Raw genomic sequence first — 23,438 nt, forward strand, 5'->3', positions numbered from 1 at the left:
CTTTATGGGCTTGTCGAAACAGTGTCCGCTCGATATCTAGAGTAGTTATTAACGGATTAACTTCAAACTTCAAAACAAGGGGAAAGCCCAGACAAGTTCGATAACCGCCATGATCCGACCTTAATTTGTGGAGTTATGGTCCTTTATGGGCTTGTCGAAACAGTGTCCGCTCAATATCTCGAGTAATTATTAAAGGATTAACTTCAAACTTCACCACAAGGTTAATTACCATTAAAGCTCGGACAAGTTCGAAAACCGCCATTATCCGACCATAATTTCTGGAGTTATGCCCCTTTATGGACTTGCCGAAACAGTGTCCGCTCAATATCTCGAGTAATTATTACCGGATTAACTTCAAACTTCACAACAAGGTGCATTACCATGAAAGCTCGGGCAAGTTCGATAACCGCCATGATCCGACCTTAATTTGTGGAGTTATGGTCCTTTATGGGCTTGTCGAAACAGTGTCCGCTCGATATCTCGAGTAATTATTAAAGGATTAACTTCAAACTTCAAAACAAGGGGAAAGCCCAGACAAGTTCTATAACCGCCATGATCCGGCCATAATTTGTGGAGTTACGCCCCTTTATGCACTTGCCGAAACAGTGTCCGCTCGATATCTCGAGTAATTATTAAAGGATTAACTTCAAACTTCAAAACAAGGGGAAAGCCCAGACAAGTTCGATAACCGCCATGATCCGGCCATAATTTGTGGAGTTATTGTCCTTTATGGACTTGTCGAAACAGTGTCCGCTCGATATCTAGAGTAATTATTAACGGATTAACTTCAAACTTCACAACAAGGTGAAAGCCCAGACAAGTTCGATAACCGCCATGATCCGACCATAATTTGTGGAGTTATGCCCCTTAATGGACTTGCCGAAACAGTGTCCGCTCGATATCTAGAGTAATTATTAACGGATTAACTTCAAACTTCACAACAAGGTTAATTACCATGAAAGCTCAGACAAGTTCGATAACCGCCATTATCCAACCATAATGTTGAATGTTATTCCCCTTGGTTTCATTAATGCGACGCATGTGTTCCATGATGTTGTATTGCACTCATTGATCTACCAGTTATGTTGAATGATTTCTCTTTTAATATCAATTACTCACAAATACTTCATATATTTCAATCATACAAACAACCGCTCATTCAATGTGTGACGGGCGTATTATATACCGCTCGCGATAACCTTGTTTTTACTTGTCATTGCATAAATAAACTTTATGAAAGCATTTGAAAAGGGATATTCGTCTCGTGAATATTCCTTTTTACAGAAAGGTTTGTCCCATGGTTGAGGGAAGGTGTTTAGCCGCGTACCATCTGTACCGGTCACATTCCGGTAGTAAATTTAAATTCTGAATATTGGCAAGTGTGCAATTAACTGATGATGAATAATTACTGATTCAATAAGTTTCAACACAGACTTAGAAATCATATTACTTGGTTTCATAGTGCGGTAAGAAGTTGCAGTTTCCTGGAGGCCCCTCTCTGGAGGCGCCCCTTTGGAAATGTTTCATCTCGGTCAGCCTGCCTCGTTTCAAAATTGTCAGGTGACGTTATTGGTGCTGTTTTTAACGGGGCTTTCCCAAACAATTCAAGTGGTCAAACTGGACATTTGGAACGGACTATGAATATGGGGATAGAGAGGTAACATAAGTGGAAGTGCATACAACACATACATTCATTAAAAAAAATATGGCTCCTCACGTGATGTCCCTTTAAACACAAGAAACAAACAAGTGAATTATGACTATGAAGGTATTGTTTTAATTTTCGTTTAGAAAACTTTTGAAAATTCCATTTAACAGTAACTGAGCAACAGGTGAATAAACATGTTTGGTGATAAGATTTGAACCTGTTCTACCTGAAGGAAACAAGTTGGAGAACTAAATATCCCACAGGAAAAGTGGGTTAGTAAGAGTTATTTCTCTTTGACTTGACATAGTAAAGTGGCTGGGTACTTCAACAAATGTTGTCATTTTATATTACTGTTCAATTATTGCAACAACATTTTGTCAGTTTGTTTAACTTTTATTGAAAATAAAATTCATCTGAATGTTAGATTCGTTTTGTCATGAAGAAAGGAAATTTGTCTTAGTTATAGTTCTGTTTCATACTTAAACTTTCAGAATAAGGTACCTCAAGTGTATAATTTCATACACTACTTACAATACTTGAATGAACACTTTTTAAGAGCAGTAATAATATGTGTATGGTAACAGTAAGGTTACTTCCATGGCACTGATCCTGATAATTGGTCTCCAATTATATTCATAATAAACAATGTCTTCTGAATATATTTCATTCACCTTTGAGGTATTGTTTATGCCTGTTCGTCATTATGGGTGTAAAATTCAGTAAATCTTTCTTGAGCTTACCATCATTAGATGGTTGGCTGTTCAAAATGCTCTTTGTCCGTCCAACCTTGAACAAAAATCTTTTTAGCACTCTTTCTCAGATTTCACAGGAAGGTTTCTCATGGCCTATACTTATTCCTATTAAACTTTTGGATTGATTGGGAAACCAAGATGCAGACAGGGGGCCATCTTTGATTTTGAAAAATAGAGTTTGTAGACGCTATTGCAAAGAAGGTACCCAATGTGTTATGAGTGCAAGCAAATGTTCGGAACTAAATTTAGACATATTAACATCAAGTTCAGATCTCTTAAATCTTTGAATTTGAGGGACATGGAAAAAGCACTGTGGTCTACTATGGAACATTTACAGATGTGGAAGATGCATTGAGTACATAGACCAAGTATTTTATGGATGTGGTAGATGACCATGCACCGAAGGTTGAAAGGCAAGTTAAAAAGGCCAAACAACCTGACTGGTTTGATGAAACCATTTCAGACAATATATATATATGAGACAGACTGAAATGAAAAGGTAAATATGAACAATAAAAATTACAACAGAAACAAAGTTACCAAACCTATTAGAGAGACTAAAGCCACATACAATAAGCATGTTGTAAAATAGAAATAAATAAATATACAACATTTGATATAGCGCCCTATCTGGCTAACATAAGCCAATCTAAAGCGCTTTACAGTACATACATATACATTTTTGTACAGTCAATACAATTAGCATATATGTATATTAATCAATAAAATATTGAGGAATTTGCAGGAGCTGCCTTATTAGGCGCTAACTACTAGTCCTATGCCACCTGGCTAATATCTCCCTATGTGTGTATGCCTGTGTGTGTGCTGGAGATGTATTGTGTTCTGTTTGTAGTGGTACCGTGCTTCCAACAGTATCATTTAAAGTGCCACCTAACTTGAATGCTACAGCACAGATACCGCAACACCCACCCCAGACCATTTTATACTCCTCCTGGGTTGTTGGAGTTGTCACACATCACACATCTTTTTGAATCTAGCAAGATTCAAGCTCACTCCAGACACACATAATGTGTGTAACAGGAGGTCAATATTCAGATACATTTTATAACGGCAGACCAACTGGACAGATGGATACAATATAAAGCGAATGCATACATTACATACATGTATAGCATTTCCAGCAAGGACAAAACACAAGTTTTTACATACATTGTTCACTGAATATTAACATTAGTACACAGGTACTGTGTAGAAAATATCCTTGACAAACCGAAGACACTTTTGAAGTTTATTTGGGGGAGAAGTAAGCCATCTTCATCATCTGCAATTTTAACTTGGTGAGGAGACAATTTTTGCTGAAGAGAAAATTGCTTAAACTTTAATAATTTCTTTTCAAAAGTGTCCAGAAAATGTTGGTATTTAGGTGATCAAATATCAAATTTTTACTTACGCAACTTTCTGAAACAAAGCCATCACTAGACAATGCCAAATATTACTTTGGAATTTACCCAAAAGTATCTTTGTTCACTAGACTTTAATAAAGTAGATCTAAGATCAAAGCTCTTGAGGTTAGCCGGGGTCAAGATTACTCCATTGCTCACCTATGAAATGAAAATGAGCATCCAAAGTGGTAAATTCCCTTCAAACTGGAAGCTTGCAAACACCATACCATTATCCGAAAGTGGTAAGGCTACAGAGTTGTTCAGTTACAGTAGTATTTCTGTCGTACCTCTTATTTCCAAGATACTGGAAAGACTGCATGTACACAGCTCTTTTAATGATTATCTATATACCCATGATCTCTTCCTCTCTTCAAAATCTCCTTTCCGAAAAAATCATCAATGTGAATCTGCCGTTTTAAATATTGTTAAAAATTGGGCACAGGAAATTGATCATGGAAATATAAATGGTGTTATTTTCCTTGATTTTAGGAAGACTATTTACGTTGTTAACAATACTGTATTATTTGAAAAAAATGAAAATGTAACAATGTGATTTAACTGCTGTGTTTTGCTTCAAATCTTGTTTAAGTGATAGGTACCAAAAGGTCTCCATTTCAAGGTACCAAAAGGTCTCCGTTTCAAGGTACCAAAAGTTCTCCGTTTCAAGGTGCCAAAAGTTCTCCGTTTCAAGGTACCAAAAGGTCTCCGTTTCAAGGACCAAAAGGTCTCCATTTCAAGGACCAAAAGGTCTCCGTTTCAAGGTACCAAAAGGTCTCCATTTCAAGAAATCTTCCTGCGGCCAAGACAATAACCCGTGGGGTACCTCAGGGCTCAACCCTTGGCCCTTTAATGTTTTTTGTATGTATTCATAATACTTAACTGTTGATAGCTGGACTCGTTACACTGTCTACTTCTGGTAAGATATTGAAATTGTCACAGTGAAATTAGAAAGTGGTTTGGTATTGAGTGAATACCAGGTTTGTCGGAATCTGGAACTGGTGCACTGTTCGGTTTTGTTACTTATTAAGTACACCTCTTGTGGTGACTGCAGATTTAGTGCTACACACTTTGTGGTGATGTCACAGTTTATGTATAGAACACATGGCGCGTTAGCAAGCCTGAGCAATGGCAGTTCATCTTCTTTGTTTTACAAAAGATGATTTAAAGAAAGTGGAAGACTAATGTTCTGACAATAAAATAATTATAAATTAAGATAAGACAAAATTTATTATTACTAAACAGAAGTGCTGTTTACTCAGTGAAGATGAACTAAAAACAGGTAGAAACTAAAAAGCTTCTAGGAGTAAAACTAGACCACCACTTATCTTTTTCAGAACTAGTAGCAAATGTAAACAGTTGATTAGGGTTACTTGTGGTATCAAACAGTACCTGTCAGTTAAAGTGGGAGGCTGAAATATTTTAATTCGTGTGTATTTCCACATTTTGTATACTGTTGTACAGTGTGGGGAGGCTGTACTGACAATATAATGAAAAAAATATGTTAATTAAAAAAAGTGCAGCAGGCTTTATTTTTGATGTTCCATTTGAGACTCCATCAAAAGAAAAGTGTTCTTTGTTGAAATTGATGCCTATAGAATTGTATATTAATTATAGAAGGACCTAAATGACCTTTAATTGCACCTGGATATTTATGATCTTATTTTAAATATGTTAACAGTGTTCATTACAGAGTAACAAGTATGACAGGCAGAACAAAAGTTGTTGTACATTTTAGTCATTTGTTATATCAAGTTGTCAAACATGGAATGCACTTCCAAATGATACAAGATTGGCATCAACTTTTAATGCTTTTAAGCATTGGACAATAAAGAACTATTGTGATTCATGTTTTAGATTAAGAAATAATTCTCAAGCGATGTTATTTTAGCATATATCCTGGCAATTTTTACATTTTGTTAGCATGTATGTACATGTTTATAATTAGTCTCCAGCAATTTAACTATAACCAGATTATGAGATTTACGCTTTCTGTGATATTTGATGTCAATGCATGTGATATTGTTAGCAATTGTTTTACTAATATGTTTTAGAAATGCTATGTAAAACTAACCCATCTCGCTGATCTAGAGGACCCTCAGGGAGATTACCCTTTTGCTAAATCAGTTTTCAATTCTCAATAGATAAAGTTTATTATTATCATTGCTCAAGGGATCTTTCTCAAATTTCACATGTAAGCTGATCATAACACCAGGATAACAGACAGGCGGCCATCTTGAAAGATAAGTGCTAAGGTTTATTTGCAAGATTTCTCAGAAAGTGCAGAAGGAATCTTTCTCAAATTTCACTTGTAGGTTCCCCATGGTCTGTTATTGTTTGTTTTAATTTGAAACTGATAGAAAACTAAAGGGCCACCAGGCAGCCATCTTGGATTTCGACAGTTCCTGTTTGTGAATTATCTGCTACAAGATATAAATTTCCCTTGACAATTCATATACCATTGATGAAAGCAAATCTTGCCAAATAATACCAGAAAACAGTAGAATTATGATGTGTAGCTATATAGCCCATCCAAATTGTTGCTCAGCCTTGTTGTCAAAATGTTTCACTCAAATGGCAGAATATATCAAAATTTCATTCATGCTTTGCTCTCAGTATTCTGCCATATATTAATTTGTTGGATACCTTTCATATTTCACTTGTATGGCAGAATATACTGATCATTTCACTTGTGTTTTACAGTCATGAAAAATCAGTATTCTGCCATACTTGTGAATTATATATGGTAGTCAACAGGTAAACATTAAATACCCCCTATATACTAGATGTGGAAATGGTTATGACAGTGTAGTACTAGATGAGGTATTGATTGTAACGATGTAGTATTAGAGACGGTATTGATTGCGACATGGTAAAAGTTATCACGGTACACCAATGTAGAATTTGCACTTCTCACTTCTCCTGTATCAAATGTCCATTAGTGTTGATTATAATAATGGTTAACTCAGCTGGAAAGTTCAGTCAAGAAAATGGAAAACATGTAACGCCTGGCTGACATTGTAAAATGTGTTTTACACAGACAAATACAGGGCTGTCTCATTAGGCAGTGTGGTTTGCTATGTGTATTGTAAGTGCCCCTCTTCCTCACATTGGGTAGATCAACAGTTTGAATAGGATTATTTTTTCTTTAAAAAACTTGTTTGAATAAAACACTCATGTTTAAAGATAAGTAATTGTAAAAGTTAAGGTTTATGACTTTTAACCATTAAAGAAAACTTTTGTGAAAACTTGGGCTATTTGCCTTGTCCCCTTTGAGAACTGTATTCTGATAAATATGGAGGGTGTTAGATGGTCGCCAGGCGAGGACATGGTCCTCTTGTCTGTTGCCTGGTAGAGACATTAGTCTTCATAGTCCATGTCCCCAGTCCTTCTGACAATATTATTATAGTTGTTCAGGCATTCATTATTTCTGTATTTTCTTTACTTTTCTATAGTTTCTTAATGAAGGATTAATGAGATATTTGTTATCTGGATGGTTGGCTCCGGCTCTGACTAAAGGTGACATAGTTACCCTTCCTAAGGGTGGCCACGAATATCGACCTACAATCACATTCACTAAATTAATTTCACTAAAATCTTTCAGAATGAAAAAAGAAGAGTACACCTTTTATTGTTCCGTGCATTGACTGCACATTATATATGATTTAGTGTTAGAAAGTTTTGTTGTAATTATCTTCTCTGTGATAATCAATAAAGCCAGCTGGGATATTGTACCAAGTCTAATTACCTTGTACTTTTCTCTCTAATACTGGCCACTTGTATCTTAGACAGACTTGTGCCTTTTGTTAGTCTGGAAACTTGTGTATATCTTCAAAGGAGAAGTCATAAAAAGTTGCAAAGTCCTAAACACAACAGCCAGGTTTATTACAAAGCATGTAGGCTTTTATTCCAACGGTTTTCGTTTTGGGACCAATGGACGACACGCATTATGTGGTGGATTTTGACAACGGATTGTCCATACTGTCTATAGCCGAAACGTTCCTCTAGGATTACCAATTTTCAATAATTAGGAAGTGGAACATTATTTGTCAATGTAGTTAATTTGATAGACTTGATCGGCTGTGTGACAAGAACGGGTGACATTTTTTATCTACAGTGGTAGGCGTGTAGCCAGCTCTCTTCTCCATTGATTATTGACTTTAATGAATTCACCAATATTCCGATGTGCATTCAGCCTTTCAAATCAATGAAGTCTTATTATTTAGTTAGTCATTAATTGGAATCAGTGGAAATTGAATTTCCTTTGAGACTTGCGAGGGAGTAACGGCCCCCAGGTAGCTTCCATCTTAGTGAAGGGACATTATAGTACACTGAGAACCTGATACAGGTCGGAACAGTGAAATTATGATCTCCGTATATGATATGTTCTGCCACTTGACCCAGACCATACAGGTGCATAAGTATACAGATACATATATATGGAGCCCAGTGTCAGGGCAGGTTACGCGGGAGGCATGAGCGAGGGTGTTCACCGTGTATCTAATGGTATTGTGTATTGAATGGAGAATCTTAATACTTGTCACACTGAGGCTCTACCCAACAGGACCTGATCAACACCTGTCTGTCTACGTACACAACTGTAATCCAATTAGGTGGGTTTTAAAACTAAACAGCTATACTATCAAATAGGCATCAGAATATTTCTGCGAGCTAAAAGTCCTGCACTACAGCTGTGTAATGTGATACTGGCCCTGTGTAATGGTGAAACTGAGCTCTACCTGTTCGAGGGCCCTACAGCGCAACACACTTTCGGGAATTCTTTAAGTCAAGCAACACAAATGATTATGTCTACACAGCTCATTCAAAGTGTTCCTGTTGACTTATCTTAAAGTAAAACTAGGAATGACACAGATTTCCTCAGTTAGAAGACAATAGTATTCCACTAGTAGCTCCTTTCAGTATGATGTATGCTGTGTAGAGTTTCAATGCCTCTGGGAATATGCTTTACTTATTTAGGAGGATTATTAGAAACATGGATAGTATGAAGTTAACTTGTTCAAATATTTACCTAGAATTCCATGGAAGTACAAACAGTGTGACCTTCTGTGTTGATTGTTGAACTGGAAAGACGATATTGGTGTGGGGTAAAATGACGAGCCCACGATGACACTACTGATGACAGGACAGGTGGTGTTCATCACGTAACTGTGTCAGAAACTATAACTACCGTAGTCGGTGTACATGGACAGTGTCCTAACCAGAAGCTATGAAGACAAATACCAAGTAATTTTCAATTAGTACTGGTACACCATCCCAACGATTGGTGAGTTGTCCCTTGGATCTATTAGATGTGAAAATCTACATTTTTGTGATGTATTGGCAGTGTCATTGACTGTAACACATATCGGATGACAGACTGTCAATACTTCCATGACATCGCATCACAGAGCGCCTGTGGGTACTAGCCATGCTGTTTATTTATTTACCAATTATCAAACAATGGGATTAAGTGCAATTACTAACTGTTGCCCCAGACTTTATTATTGCTGGATTTGAATGAATATGTGTTTGTTATGATTGGTCCAGGAGGCTGTTGCTGACATAGGAATAAGCATCAAAGGAAATATTAATAAGCTGTCGGGGGGGAGACACTACAGTGTTCTGAACACAGTAACCTGTATGGGTAGTAGACACGACTTGAACTGTTCACGCTAGTACTGTGGTACCACAGCTCACCACATCACTTAACTGTTGGCACTAAGAGTGGTCCAAAACCTCATCTTTTGGTACGCAAATTCTGTTCTTTTCCTGGACAGTTGGTTTTAGCCTGGACTTTAGGTACTCAGATGCTGGTTTTAGTCTGAACTTTTACTACGCAGGTCTGGTCTTAGCTTGAACTTTTGGTATTCGGGTGCTTGCCCTAACCACAACTGTCAATACTGGTGCTGCAACCAAGGTTGGTTTTCATCTGGAGGCAAAACAAAACTTTGGACTCATGCAAAAAGTCATATGTCGGAAAGACAACTTTGTTGAGGCTATTCATCACTATCCTGGATGTCCAAATTGGAACTAAGCCCTCGTCCAGTAGGGAGAGTGAACATGTCCTTTCCGGATTATGTCGCTAGATTTCGAAGGAAAATGGTTGAAATTAGGTCCAAATTCAGAGAGTCTGCAAGGTCGGGACTGTATGCTGATTATTGGGTGCCACCATACCGTGCACATCTCAGGTAAGTGTAACCACCGTTACTGGGCAAGGCAAAATGATAAGGGGGAGGGGACGTTTAGATCAGCTGTTTATTATTCAAACAAAACAATTTATAGACTGCTTTAAGTCCCTAGACAATCATGTCATTGATGTTTTTTAAAAGTATGAATCCTACTACCTTTGGCTTTAAGTTCCTGAACAGGAATTGAGTCTTTTCATACTTGCGTCTATATTCCTTTGTAAACCTAGGAAAATGAACGGTTTTTATATTCTGTTTAAGTGTTTTTGTATAAACTATCCAAGTAGCCTACTCTATCTAGCTACTACCTTGAATATATGCTCAAATGAAGAAACTACAGACCACATTTATTGAAATATATCAATAGAATATCAAACACAGATTTCTTTTCTCATACACCAATTTTGTGCTGAGTCTCTTTAGAGTAAATTGGTTTGGTTAAGTGTTTCACCTGCAATTGTCACATGAAATCTGAGATTGGCTCATTTATTTGTAAGCGTTTGCTAAGTGAATGTATATCTAACAACGGAGAGAAGGTTGAACATTTTCCTTTGTAGCATTGGTGAGTAGAATATCATACAGCATTGTTGAGGATTATGTCAGAAAACACCTAAAGGGTGTCCGGAACAATGGTGACCAATTGGAGTTTCCATGGTGATGACCTTGAAATGTCTCCTGTGTCTGTGAATAGCATGACCTTGATATGTCCTTGTTACTGAACTTCAACAATTAGAAGTTTCACTTTGAAAATATGATAACAAGCATTCGTAAAATATGCATTTTTATTACAAACATATTTCAAACATCACATATTGGTGTAATTTGAACTTTAAGCATTGCACAGAGAAAACAAAGATTTGACAGAGGATTCTCCACTTCTGATTTAGTTTCACATTTGTGATGATATTCATAAAATTGTATCTGCGTAAACATGTGATTGATTTTGTTACAGTGGAAACATGCTATCAGACTTCATGCAGGTGATTTTGATCAAGGCTAGTCTACCCAAATTTGTTTTTACATTGCGGACAGAATTATCTTCCATAGTGTGATCATATAACCGTTGTGTATTGTTGTCAACATGTTTTAGGCCTTCCACTACTACAGAGTCCCTATCACAACAATGTATTTAACTTTAATCCATTTGAATATGGAATAGCCATAAATACTTGAGGAATGTGTTTGTTTTGGACAGTATGCCAACTATAACATAGTAGCCATTAAATGCCTGCTGATCTGTATTACAGGTTTATGTGTGTATGGTTTGTCATTGTCTGTGTACAGTGTTTAACACCTGTCACAGTCATCACATGTATACAGTGTACAGGGCCTGTCATTGTCATCTCTAGTGTACAGTGTACAACACCTGTCACAGTCATCCCTTGTGTACAGTGTATAACACCTGTCACAGTCATCACATGTGTACAGTGTACAGGGCCTGTCATTGTCATCTCTAGTGTACAGTGTACAACACTTGTCACAGTTATAACATGTACAGTGTACAGGGCCTGTCATTGTCATCTTTAGTGTACAGTGTACAACACTTGTCACGGTCATTACATGTGTACAGGGCCTGTCATTGTCATCGCTTATGTACAGTGTGTAACATATGTCAGTCATTTCATGTGTACAGTGTACAGGGCCTGTCATTGTCATCTCTTGTGTACAGTGTACAATACTTGTCACAGTTATAACATGTACAGTGTACAAGGCCTGTCGTTGTCCTCTCTTGTGTACAGTGTGTAACTCCTGTCACAGTCATCACATGTGTACAGTGTACAAGGCCTGTCATCACTTGTGTACATGTGGACAGGGCCTGTCGTCATATGTGCACAGAATACAGGGCCTGTCATCAACTTTGTGCAGACGACCATTTACAAGATGGGTTCTTAATAAGGATGTTTTTTAAGCTCACATGGTACTGGTAAAATGTCACAATTGTTGATCTCAGGCACCATGAAAAATGCAAAATGCGAGAATAGGATTCCAACCCTGGACCTACCAACTATATAGAGAAATACTCACACACTGACCTAAATGGACACTGGCAATTGACCTAGATCAGACCTTCTACACTAGCAACAAAACATTTTATTGACCTGTTTAATCAAATGTGCTCCAATGATTGATGGCAAAATTAAACAACTCTTTAGTGTAAATTTTGCAGGCGTGTTTGGATGAGAAGGACTACTTTCCCTGTCAACACTTTAATGCGAGTTATCTGTCTGATTTGCTGGGAATCTATGTTGACACTTGGTCAGGTTACAATGTGTAGACTCTGAAGAGGGTGCCAAGTGGCTTGTTCTTACAAACAATGTAGGTAAACTTTGGTGTCAGTGATCAGGTACTTAGTCACAAATTACTGTCAAGTGTCTTGTGATGATCTTGCCAGACATTAATTCTGGATTGAGCTCAGTTTTGTTTTAGAGCTTCAGAATTGTGGTAAAAAAAATCCTGATGTGTAAAAAATTAAAAGTCTATGAAAAAACAACAACACCTGAAGTGTTGTGAAAATTGTCATTGGAGGTCAAGAAACTGCCAAACAGTATGTTAATTTAGGTGGTTTTGTGGTGTTATTCTCATAAAAATGAAATAGAAGAAAATCAAATATTTTATACAAATAAATTTCCTGATTTTAAAGCAGTACATGCTTGTACTCTTTGATGCAATAACAATAATTTGTTTCTACCTTGTTTTGTCTGTCATAAGGACTGTTTGTGACCTTTATCCTCAGCTCAGTTGACACTGGGGGCATCAAGTATGTACATTAATGTATTTTTGATTCTAGTAAATTACTAGATAAATGGCCATGATAATTTCTTTGATCTATTGATACTTGTATGAGCTATTAACATGACCTGAAAAATGTGAGTGTTCATGTGGCTTTGACCTGGTCTACCAGTGTCCAACTGACTTTGACCTGGTCTACCAGTGTCCAACTGACTTTGACCTGTTCTACCGGTGTTCAACTGACTTTGACCTGGTCTACCGGTGTCCAACCGACTTTGACCTGGTCTACCGGTGTCCAACTGACTTTGACCTGGTCTACCACTGTCCAACTTACTTTGACCTGACTGATGACCAACAGTAGTATCCAAGTGTCCAACTGACTTTGAACTGACTGATGACCAACAGTAGTAACCAAGTGTCCAACTTACTTTGACCTGACTGATGACCAACAGTAGAAACCAAGTGTCTAACTGACTTTGACCTGACTGATGACCAACAGTAGTCTCTCAGTGTCCAACTTACTTTGACCTGACTGATGACCAACAGTAGTAACCAAGTGTCCAACTTACTTTGACCTGACTGATGACCAACAGTAGTATCCCAGTGTCCAACTGACTTTGACCTGACTGATGACCAACAGTAGTATCCCCAGTGTCCAACTGACTTTGACCTGACTGATGACCAACAGTAGTATCCCAGTGTCCAACTGACTTTGACCTGACTGATGACCAACAGTAGTATCCCCAGTGTCCAACTGACTTTGACCTGACTGATGACCAACAGTAGTATCCCAGTGTCCAACTGACTTTGACCTGACTGATGACCAACAGTAGTATCCCCAGTGTCCAACTGACTTTGACCTGACTGATGACCAACAGTAGTATCCCAGTGTCCAACTGACTTTGACCTGACTGATGACCAACAGTAGTATCCCCAGTGTCCAACTGACTTTGACCTGACTGATGACCAACAGTAGTATCCCAGTGTCCAACTGACTTTGACCTGACTGATGACCAACAGTAGTATCCCCAGTGTCCAACTGACTTTGACCTGACTGATGACCAACAGTAGTATCCCAGTGTCCAACTGACTTTGACCTGACTGATGACCAACAGTAGTATCCCCAGTGTCCAACTGACTTTGACCTGACTGATGACCAACAGTAGTATCCCAGTGTCCAACTGACTTTGACCTGACTGATGACCAACAGTAGTATCCCCAGTGTCCAACTGACTTTGACCTGACTGATGACCAACAGTAGTATCCCAGTGTCCAACTGACTTTGACCTGACTGATGGCCAACAGTAGTTTCCCCAGTGTCCAACTTACTTTGACCTGACTGATGGCCAACAGTAGTATCCCAGTGTCCAACTTACTTTGACCTGACTGATGGCCAACAGTAGTATCCCAGTGTCCAACTTACTTTGACCTGACTGATGGCCAACAGTAGTATCCCAGTGTCCAACTTACTTTGACCTGACTGATGGCCAACAGTAGTATCCCAGTGTCCAACTTACTTTGACCTGACTGATGGCCAACAGTAGTATCCCAGTGTCCAACTTACTTTGACCTGACTGATGGCCAACAGTAGTATCCCAGTGTCCAACTTACTTTGACCTGACTGATGGCCAACAGTAGTATCCCTAGTGTCCAACTTACTTTGACCTGACTGATGACCAACAGTAGTATCCCAGTGTCCAACTGACTTTGACTTGACTGATGACCAACAGTTGTTTCCCCAGTGTCCAACTTACTTTGACCTGACTGATGGCCAACAGTAGTATCCCCAGTGTCCACCTTACTTTGACCTGACTGATGACCAACAGAAGTCTCTCATTGTCCAACTGACTTTGACCTGACTGATTACCAACAGTAGTCTACCAGTGTCCAGACTGATGACCAACAGTAGTCTCCCAAGTGTCCAACTTACTTTGACCTGACTGATGGCCAACAGTAGGCTCCCCAGTGTCCAACTTACTTTGACCCGACTGATGACCAACAGTGGTCTCCCCAGTGTCCAACTGACTTTGACCTGACTGATGACCAACAGTAGTATCCCAGTGTTCAACTTACTTTGACCTGACTGATGACCAACAGTGGTCTCCCCAGTGTCCAACTGACTTTGACCTGACTGATGACCAACATTGACCTGACTGATGACCAACAGTAGTATCCCAGTGGCCAACTGACTTTGACTTGACTGATGACCAACAGAAGTCTCCCCAGTGTCCAACTGACTTTGACATGACTGATGACCAACAGTAGTATCCCAGTGTCCAACCGACTTTGACTTGACTGATGACCAACAGAAGTCTCCCCAGTGTCCAACTGACTTTGACCTGACTGATGGCCAACAGTAGTTTCCGAGTGTCCAACTGACTTTGACCTGACTGATTACCAACAGTAGTCTACCAGTGTCCAACTTAGTTTGAACTGATTTATGACCAACAGTAATGTCCAAGTGTCCAACTCCCTTTGGACTGATTGATGACCAACAGTAATGTCCAAGTGTCAAACTGACTTTGACCTGACTGATGACCAACATTGACCTGACTGATGACCAACAGTAGTCTACCAGTGTCCAACTTAGTTTGAACTGATTTATGACCAACAGTAATGTCCAAGTGTCCAACTTACTTTGACCTAACTGATGACCAACAGTAGTCTACAAGTGTCCAACTGACTTTGACCTGACTGATTACCAACAGTAGTCTACCAGTGTCCAACTACTGATGACCAACAGTAGTCTACCAGTGTCAAACTTACTTTGACCTGACTGATGACCACCAGTAGTATCCCAGTGTCCAACTGACTTTTACCTGACTGATGACCAACAGTGGTCTCCCCAGTGTCCAACTTACTTTGACCTGACTGATAGCCAACAGTAGTATCCCCAGTGTCCAGCTGACTTTGACCTGACTGATGACCAACAGTAGTATTCCCAGTTTCCAACTGACTTTGACCTGACTGATGACCTACAGTAGTATCCCCAGTGTCCAACTGACTTTGACCTGGCTGATGACCAACAGTAGTCTACAAGTGGCCAACTGACTTTGACCTGACTGATGGCCAACAGTAGTATCCCTAGTGTCCAACTGACTTTGACCTGACTGATTACCAACAGTAGTCTACCAGTGTCCAACTACTGATGACCAACCGTAGTCTACCAGTGTCAAACTTACTTTGACCTGACTGATGGCCAACAGAAGTATCCCCAGTGTCCAACTGACTTTGCCCTGACTGATGACCAACAGTAGTTACCCAGTGTCCAACTGACTTTGACCTGACTGATTACCAACAGTAGTCTACCAGTGTCCAACTTAGTTTGAACTGATTTATGACCAACAGTAATGTCCAAGTGTCCATCTCACTTTGAACTGATATATGACCAACAGTAATGTCCTGACCAACAGTAGTATCCCAGTGTCCAACTTACTTTGACTTGACTGATGACCAACAGAAGTCTCACCAGTGTCCAACTGACTTTGACCTGACTGATGACCAACAGTAGTCTACAAGTGTCCAACTGACTTTGACCTGACTGATGGCCAACAGTAGTTTCCCAGTGTCCAACTGACTTTGACCTGACTGATGGCCAACAGTAGTATCCCAGTATCCAACTGACTTTGACCTGACTGATGACCCACAGAAGTCTACAAGTGTCCAACTGACTTTGACCCGACTGATGGCCAACAGTAGTTTCCCAGTGTCCAACTGGCTTTGACCTGACTGATGACCAACAGTAGTATCCCCAGTGTCCAACTGACTTTGACTTGACTGATGACCAACAGTAATCTCCCCAGTGTCCAACTTACTTTGACCTGACTGATGACCAGCAGAAGTCTCTCATTGTCCAACTGACTTTGACTTGACTGATGACCAACAGTAATGTCCAAGTGTCCAACTCACTTTGAACTGATATATGACCAACAGTAATGTCCAAGTGTCCAACTGATTTTGACCTGACTGATGACCAACAGTAGTATCCCACTGTCCAACTTACTTTGAACTGATTGATGACCAACAGTACCAACAGTAGTATCCCCAGTGTCCAACTGACTTTGACCTGACTGATGACCAACAGTAGTCTACAAATGTCCAATTTACTTTGACCTGACTGATGGCCAACAGTAGTATCCCAGTGTCCAACTGACTTTGAACTGACTGATGACCAACAGTAGTATCCCCAGTGTCCAACTTACTTTGACCTCACTGATGACCAACAGTAGTCTACCAGTGTCCAACTTACTTTGAACTGATTTATGACCAACAGTAATGTCCAAGTGTCCAACTTAGTTTGACCTTACTGATGACCAACAGTAGTATCCCCAGTGTCCAACTTACTTTGACCTCACTGATGACCAACAGTAGTCTACCAGTGTCCAACTTACTTTGAACTGATTGATGACCAACAGTAATGTCCAAGTGTCCAACTGATTTTGACCTAACTGATGACCAACAGTAATATCCAAGTGTCCAACTGATTTTGACCTGACTGATGACCAACAGTAGTATCCCAGTGTCCAACTCACTTTGAACTGATATATGACCAACAGTAATGTCCAAGGGTCCAACTCACTTTGAACTGATTGATGACCAACAGTAATCTCCAAGTGTCCAACTCACTTTGAACTGATTGATGACCAACAGTAATCTCCAAGTGTCCAACTCACTTTGAACTGATTGATGACCAACAGTAATGTCCAAGTGTCCAACTTACTTTGGACTGATTGATGACCAACAGTAATGTCCAAGTGTCCAACTGAGTTTGACCTTACTGATGACCAACAGTAGTATCCCCAGTGTCCAACTTACTTTGACCTGACTGATGACCAACAGTAGTCTACCAGTGTCCAACTTACTTTGAACTGATTGATGACCAACAGTACTGTCCAAGTGTCCAACTTACTTTGACCTGACTGATGACCAACAGTAGTCTACGAGTGTCCAACTGATTTTGACCTAACTGACGACCAACAGTAATGTCCAAGTGTCCAACTCACTTTGAACTGATTGGTGACCAACAGTAATGTCCAAGTGTCCAACTCACTTTAAACTGATTGATGACCAACAGTAATGTCCAAGTGTTCATCTCACTTTGAACTGATATATGACCAACAGTAATGTCCAAGTGTCCAACTGATTTTGACCTAACTGATGACCAACAGTAATGTCCAAGTGTTCATCTCACTTTGAACTGATATATGACCAACAGTAATGTCCAAGTGTCCAACTCACTTTAAACTGATTGATGACCAACAGTAATGTCCAAGTGTCCAACTTACTTTGACCTGACTGATGACCAACAGTAGTCTACCAGTGTCCAACTGATTTTGACCTAACTGATGACCAACAGTAATAACCTAGTGTCCAACTCACTTTGAACTGATTGATGACCAACAGTAATGTCAAAGTGTCCAACTGATTTTGACCTAACTTATGACCAACAGTAATAACCTAGTGTGCAACTCACTTTGAACTGATTGCTGACCAACAGTAATTTCCAAGTGTCCAACTGATTTTGACCTAACTGATGACCAACAGTAATGTCCAAGTGTCCAACTTACTTTGACCTGTCAGATAAATCTATACTGGTCTCTGATTGTCCATCACTAACTTTGACCTGACTGATGACCATCATTGACCTAACTAAAGACCAACAAATCAAATGTTAGCAGACATTGAAACGTTACATCTAGTACTTACAAAACTTTTAAATTTATTTAGATAAAACAATTTATTAAGATAACACCATGTTGTTTTAAAATATTGGTAAAGCTCTTAAAAAATGATTATGAGTAAGTATTTAAACTATCACGTTGTGTGAATTGGAGTTGTTTGCCATTCTTGGTCAAACATTCAAAACCTATAGTTAAAGTTTTGGGATAGGTCTGCGATTTCATCTTTAGAAATAAAATCTATGCTGCCTTCAAATATTCAACAATTTGATTCCAGACCTTTATTGTTTGTTTAAAGAATCATTCTTGTTAAGCTAGCCAATTAAAAAATCCAATGCACAGAGAAGGTTTGAAGGTTGATCAGCAATCTTTTGATGTTTGTCCTTTAGTATGCTGGCCTACTTGTAGCACCTGCAGGTTTACAGGGGGGACACAGGGCAGGTTGTTTTCTCTTATCATTGATTCCTGAACTTGTATAGGTTTCAGTTGGTGCACTGTAGACTGTTGTGCACTCATGCGATAACCCAGTTCAGATGTAATATTCAGTCTGCCTTTTCTTTCATAATACCTAATACAGAGATGCTTTCTTTCCTCAGAATATGGAAATTTATCTTGTAACTTGTAAATTACTTAACAAATAATAATTTCTTCCATGATTTGGAATGATTTTGTAGAAATCAAAGCTACCTGTACACCTGGTATATTGTACAGCTGACTTTCTGACTTGTTTTAATGTTGTCACTTGGGACCTTGAATACAAGTTTGTGTAGATCAAATTATGGCCTCCCGTCATGAAGTTCCCCTTTGTACAATTCACACTGAAAAGGAAAGTTTTTAACAATGGTTCCACACGTTTTCAAATTTTTCTAATTTCATGCAGTTTGGTACAGAGTGGTAGACTTTCTCTAGGGTAAACATTGACATTCTGAAATGTCAAACGTAATTAAGCAGCCAGGTATTTAAAATCTCATTTGGGTTGATTGTGTGACAGTAACATTAGATGTGAACTGATTACCTGCTGTAGGATATTGTATATCTGACCAGGTTGTAAATGAACACACACAGCGAAGTAAATTCGAAATATATGGAGCTTGTAAATACTTAGGATTTTTGCATGATTCTTTGGAACTTCTTCACCGAACATCTCTATAATTATCATTACACTTAACCATTATATACTTTCACCATGAAGACTTGAATTAACACCCATATAATTAAATGCTGTCCTATATAGGTATTAAGGGTATGGAGAGTCCAACAAAGGCTGTAGAATCTCTGTATCCACTTCTTCTTTCCTAGAATTTCGGCTAAAACTGATACTGACTTTGTGAATGCAGCAATGGTTGATTTTGTGTAAAGCCGTAGAGAACCTCTGTTTTATGAATACAGTTTACACAATGGAGTGTAATGACGAGCTACAATAAAAGTACATGTATCCTATATACATTTTAGACATTTAAACTTAGCATGAGGTAAACTTTGGTATACTCACTTGTAAAGCATGATAATTTCAATTATGATTTGTACCAGTTTATTTCAATATTTCATAACTACAAATGCAGCTGTGTGCTTGAGTTATGATTAATTGGGTACATTTTGACGGCCAATTTTTGAGATAATGCTGGCACTACGACTGAGTTTATTCAGTACTTCTGATTAATTGCTAATGCATGGGGACTATGGTAATCTGTCATATCAGTGCGATTGGGAACATATATAGAATCTGTGATATTATGAGAGTCTCCTTGTCAATATTCTTGCATGATATTTACTGATAGGACAATACCGTCCATACCTCACCTGGGTCACAGAGATCAGTCATTGCTTGTACAGTGAAACCTGACTTTACTGACATCAGAGCTTAATGACACCCTGTAATGATCTGAAATAATCTTATGACTCTTAAAATGACTCGTTCCTTGTCTTTAATCCTGACAAAATTGACCCAATGTCATATTCGACCAAAAATTCAGTCCTACTTGATGTCATGGCCTGCCATCAAGTTTAGTTTCTAGGAGTTTCATTCTGTTAAGGTCATTGGGTTCCTTACATTTTTATTTCCAGGGGAAATAATTGATTAAGGTGAAAGGTTTGTGAATTTGGAAAAGGTTTTAAATGGTATCATATATATTGCATGTGTTGTAATCTTTTTCACAGATTTCTCTCTTTCTATTGAAAAGTGCCCCAGAGTAAACTCTGCTGTTTCACAACCCAGCAATGTTAATGGGGAACAAAAAGTGCCCCAGTAAACTATGCTATTTAAAAAACCAGCCTGGCTGGATTGATGCTGCCCTGTGCATTTATTGCTTTTATTAGCCTACTAAGCCAAATTATTAAATTGTTATATTTGATATATATATTTTAGAAAATCATTTATTATGGTTTCTAGTATTTGAACAAAGACGGATGAGCTGGACCTAATCATTTTAACATGATACCTGATTATGTATTGACTGTAGTGAGATCAGAGTTAACTGATACATCGATCAACAGTGATGAATGACATGACTAATATAGTAATCAGGTCGAGTGTCTCCGTCCACCCCACCCACAGGCTACCATTTACACAACACTGATGTTAATGGACTACTTTTTCAGCCGATTACCCAAGGTGCCATGTGTTTGATCTGGTTTTGATGGAATGGAACACTTTAATCAGACACCAGTGCATTTCTGTTTGACTAATGAGGAGATGAAAGTTGCCTTTCCTGTCTCACTCTAGTGTCAAAGCATGTATCCTGATTAAAAGGCTGGCTTACAAATGTAAACCCACTCTCCTGGTGAAATCAATAGCACTTTACACCCCCCACATGTATAGCGTAGACTTGATGTTGTTTTATCACAAAGCCTGCAACTTCTGTGTTACGGTTTGAAGGTATTCTTTGGGTTTTTGAGGCTATGTATTGGGAATCCAGTGAGGTGTGTAATGTTGGAAGCAGCACCTGACTTTCCAGTATAATTACACCTGGTAATCAATAGGTATTCTTGCCTCCAGCGGCTGTGTAGATACAGGAAATAAATCATAATTATTATGCAACATCCACAACCACTGAGGCTGCTAAATTACTGGAATTGTGAATAAAAGTTGGCTGACATCAGAGAGGTGGCTGGAGGTTGCTGATAAGGCCAAAATGAAATACTGCAGGATACTGTTCATGATGGATATCATCAGAAATATGACTAAAATCTCCAAAAACTGGCACAATGAAATACTGAAGAACCCTAGCCATGATGGATGTCCTTCAAGAGGTGGCTAGAAGCACCCCAGGACACTTGCTAAATACATCAGTCTGACTGTTGTCTCTGATGTTACATGATCTGGTTATTGACTGGCCATTGACTCATTCACCCCTGAAATTTCATAATTGACTATTCCAACCTTTTAATTGGAAGAGTTCAAATATGTCTTCAGGGCCGAATGAGTTAATAGTGGCCACTGAAGATAATTGTTCCCATATAGGTTAGCATATACATTCTGATGCATTTTGTTTGGGAAATCGTGCCATCAAATTAATCATCCTCTAACATGCCAATCAATAATTCACACAGGTACAACACAGAAAAGCAATGGCAACACCAAGCTGCCATTCTTAGGGGGTTGTTACACCAGAGAATGGTCAGCCAGATTAGGCCTATCATCTATGCATTTAAATGGTAAGCTGTAGTTAACTCACCTTGTTAGCTCTTCACTATGATAATACTGTAAATATGTGTTACTTCTGCACAATTCACTGTCTTATTCAGTAAGGTAACGGTGATGATTAGACTTCCACAGGAGATTGGAATAGCTTGTTAATGTCTTGATAATGGTTGTCAAATCAATGTTAATGTACTCTCTACAATGTTGGAGGAAGTGTTGAGGTGATAAAAGAAGTCTGAAGTCTTGGAGCTTTATGGAAAGAAACTGATTCCTACGCTGTTAGTATAAACATGATGAGGATGCACTAGACTGTTACCTAGAACTCTGGATTCTTTGATATCTGCTTGTGGTCAGCCACTAGTCTGAAGTATGGGCTACCAGTTTTCAGTCGGCCAGTGTCATACAGATTGTACATTCTACAAGTCAGTTTCCGTATGAAGAAAATGTTTAATGATGTACACTTGATGCCTTTACTTGACCTATATATAAAGGCTTTTCAGCACATATGTTTTATTTCGCATTGATCATGTTCAAATTTGCCAAAAAAAGGGAAACATTTCATAGGTTTTCAACTTTTAGTTGTTTGATAAATTTTACATGACGAGTTATAATATGTATAAATTTTGTATGAGATATACATAGGTCGTGACTACACAGGCCCCTCATGCCTTTACTACCCGGTATATAGTAAATGGTTTATAATTACAATGGCCATGCCACCCTCACTACCTGTATCTGATGTTTCCATTTTGTGACTACATGTACAGGTTGACAGGTGAAGTGACAGTAAAGATCCTGACCATTTTTATTAAAACCCAGATCTCCGAAAGAAAGTGCTGGATATAGCTTTGGTGTAAATCAATGGAGGGGTGTTCCTGAGGGATTAGTCTTATCAATATGTCCCCCACAGCTGATCACCACATTTCAGGGTATAACTGGGGTCCAAGCTGATTAAAAGTTGTGTGGGAATATATGTCAGTCATGCATGGTACCTTTACTTCCATGGATAGAAAATATTATTTTTCTACAAAAACTTGAATAGTACTATGGCATTTTTTTTTATCACAATTTTACTCTCAGTATGTTAAAATTAGGAGTCAAGTATTGTAAAATATCGATTTCCTATGTTAAGTGTTAAATGCTCCAGCTGTCAGTTTAAACCTTCTCTAATCCTTTAAGAGTTGTCTCCCTTGAGCTGAATTGATCTGGAATAAGTGTTGTGGCATGCCCCAGAAGTGCTGTTCATTCTATCATTGATTATGTATATTATAGATTTATTACTTACTGACATCATACTCTGACATTTTGTCAAAACACACCTATAGTGAATGAATAATGTGTATGGTTACAGACAATATGTGTATCAATCATAAATATGAAGGGGGCATATATAATCCTCTTAGAA

The 23,438-nt window shown here is 38.6% G+C and overlaps 1 protein-coding gene across 8 annotated transcripts in view; it reads left to right on the forward strand.

Moving 5' to 3' along the window:
- The window catches only part of LOC110442007, a 128,509-nt gene that overhangs the window by 60,765 nt on the left and 44,306 nt on the right, over positions 1–23,438 (forward strand). The window contains exon 1 of one of the 8 annotated variants that reach the window (XM_021485395.1): positions 8,295–9,988. The exons of the other annotated variants lie outside the window; for them this stretch is intronic. Coding sequence (XP_021341070.1) covers positions 9,816–9,988 — 173 coding nt within the window. The 5' untranslated portion in view covers positions 8,295–9,815. Of the gene's footprint in view, positions 1–8,294; positions 9,989–23,438 lie in introns of those variants that run through there. 8 annotated transcript variants of the gene reach the window in all.

This window comes from Mizuhopecten yessoensis, unplaced genomic scaffold (assembly GCF_002113885.1).
Source record: "Mizuhopecten yessoensis strain PY_sf001 unplaced genomic scaffold, ASM211388v2 scaffold716189, whole genome shotgun sequence".
Taxonomy (NCBI): Eukaryota; Metazoa; Mollusca; class Bivalvia; order Pectinida; family Pectinidae; genus Mizuhopecten; species Mizuhopecten yessoensis.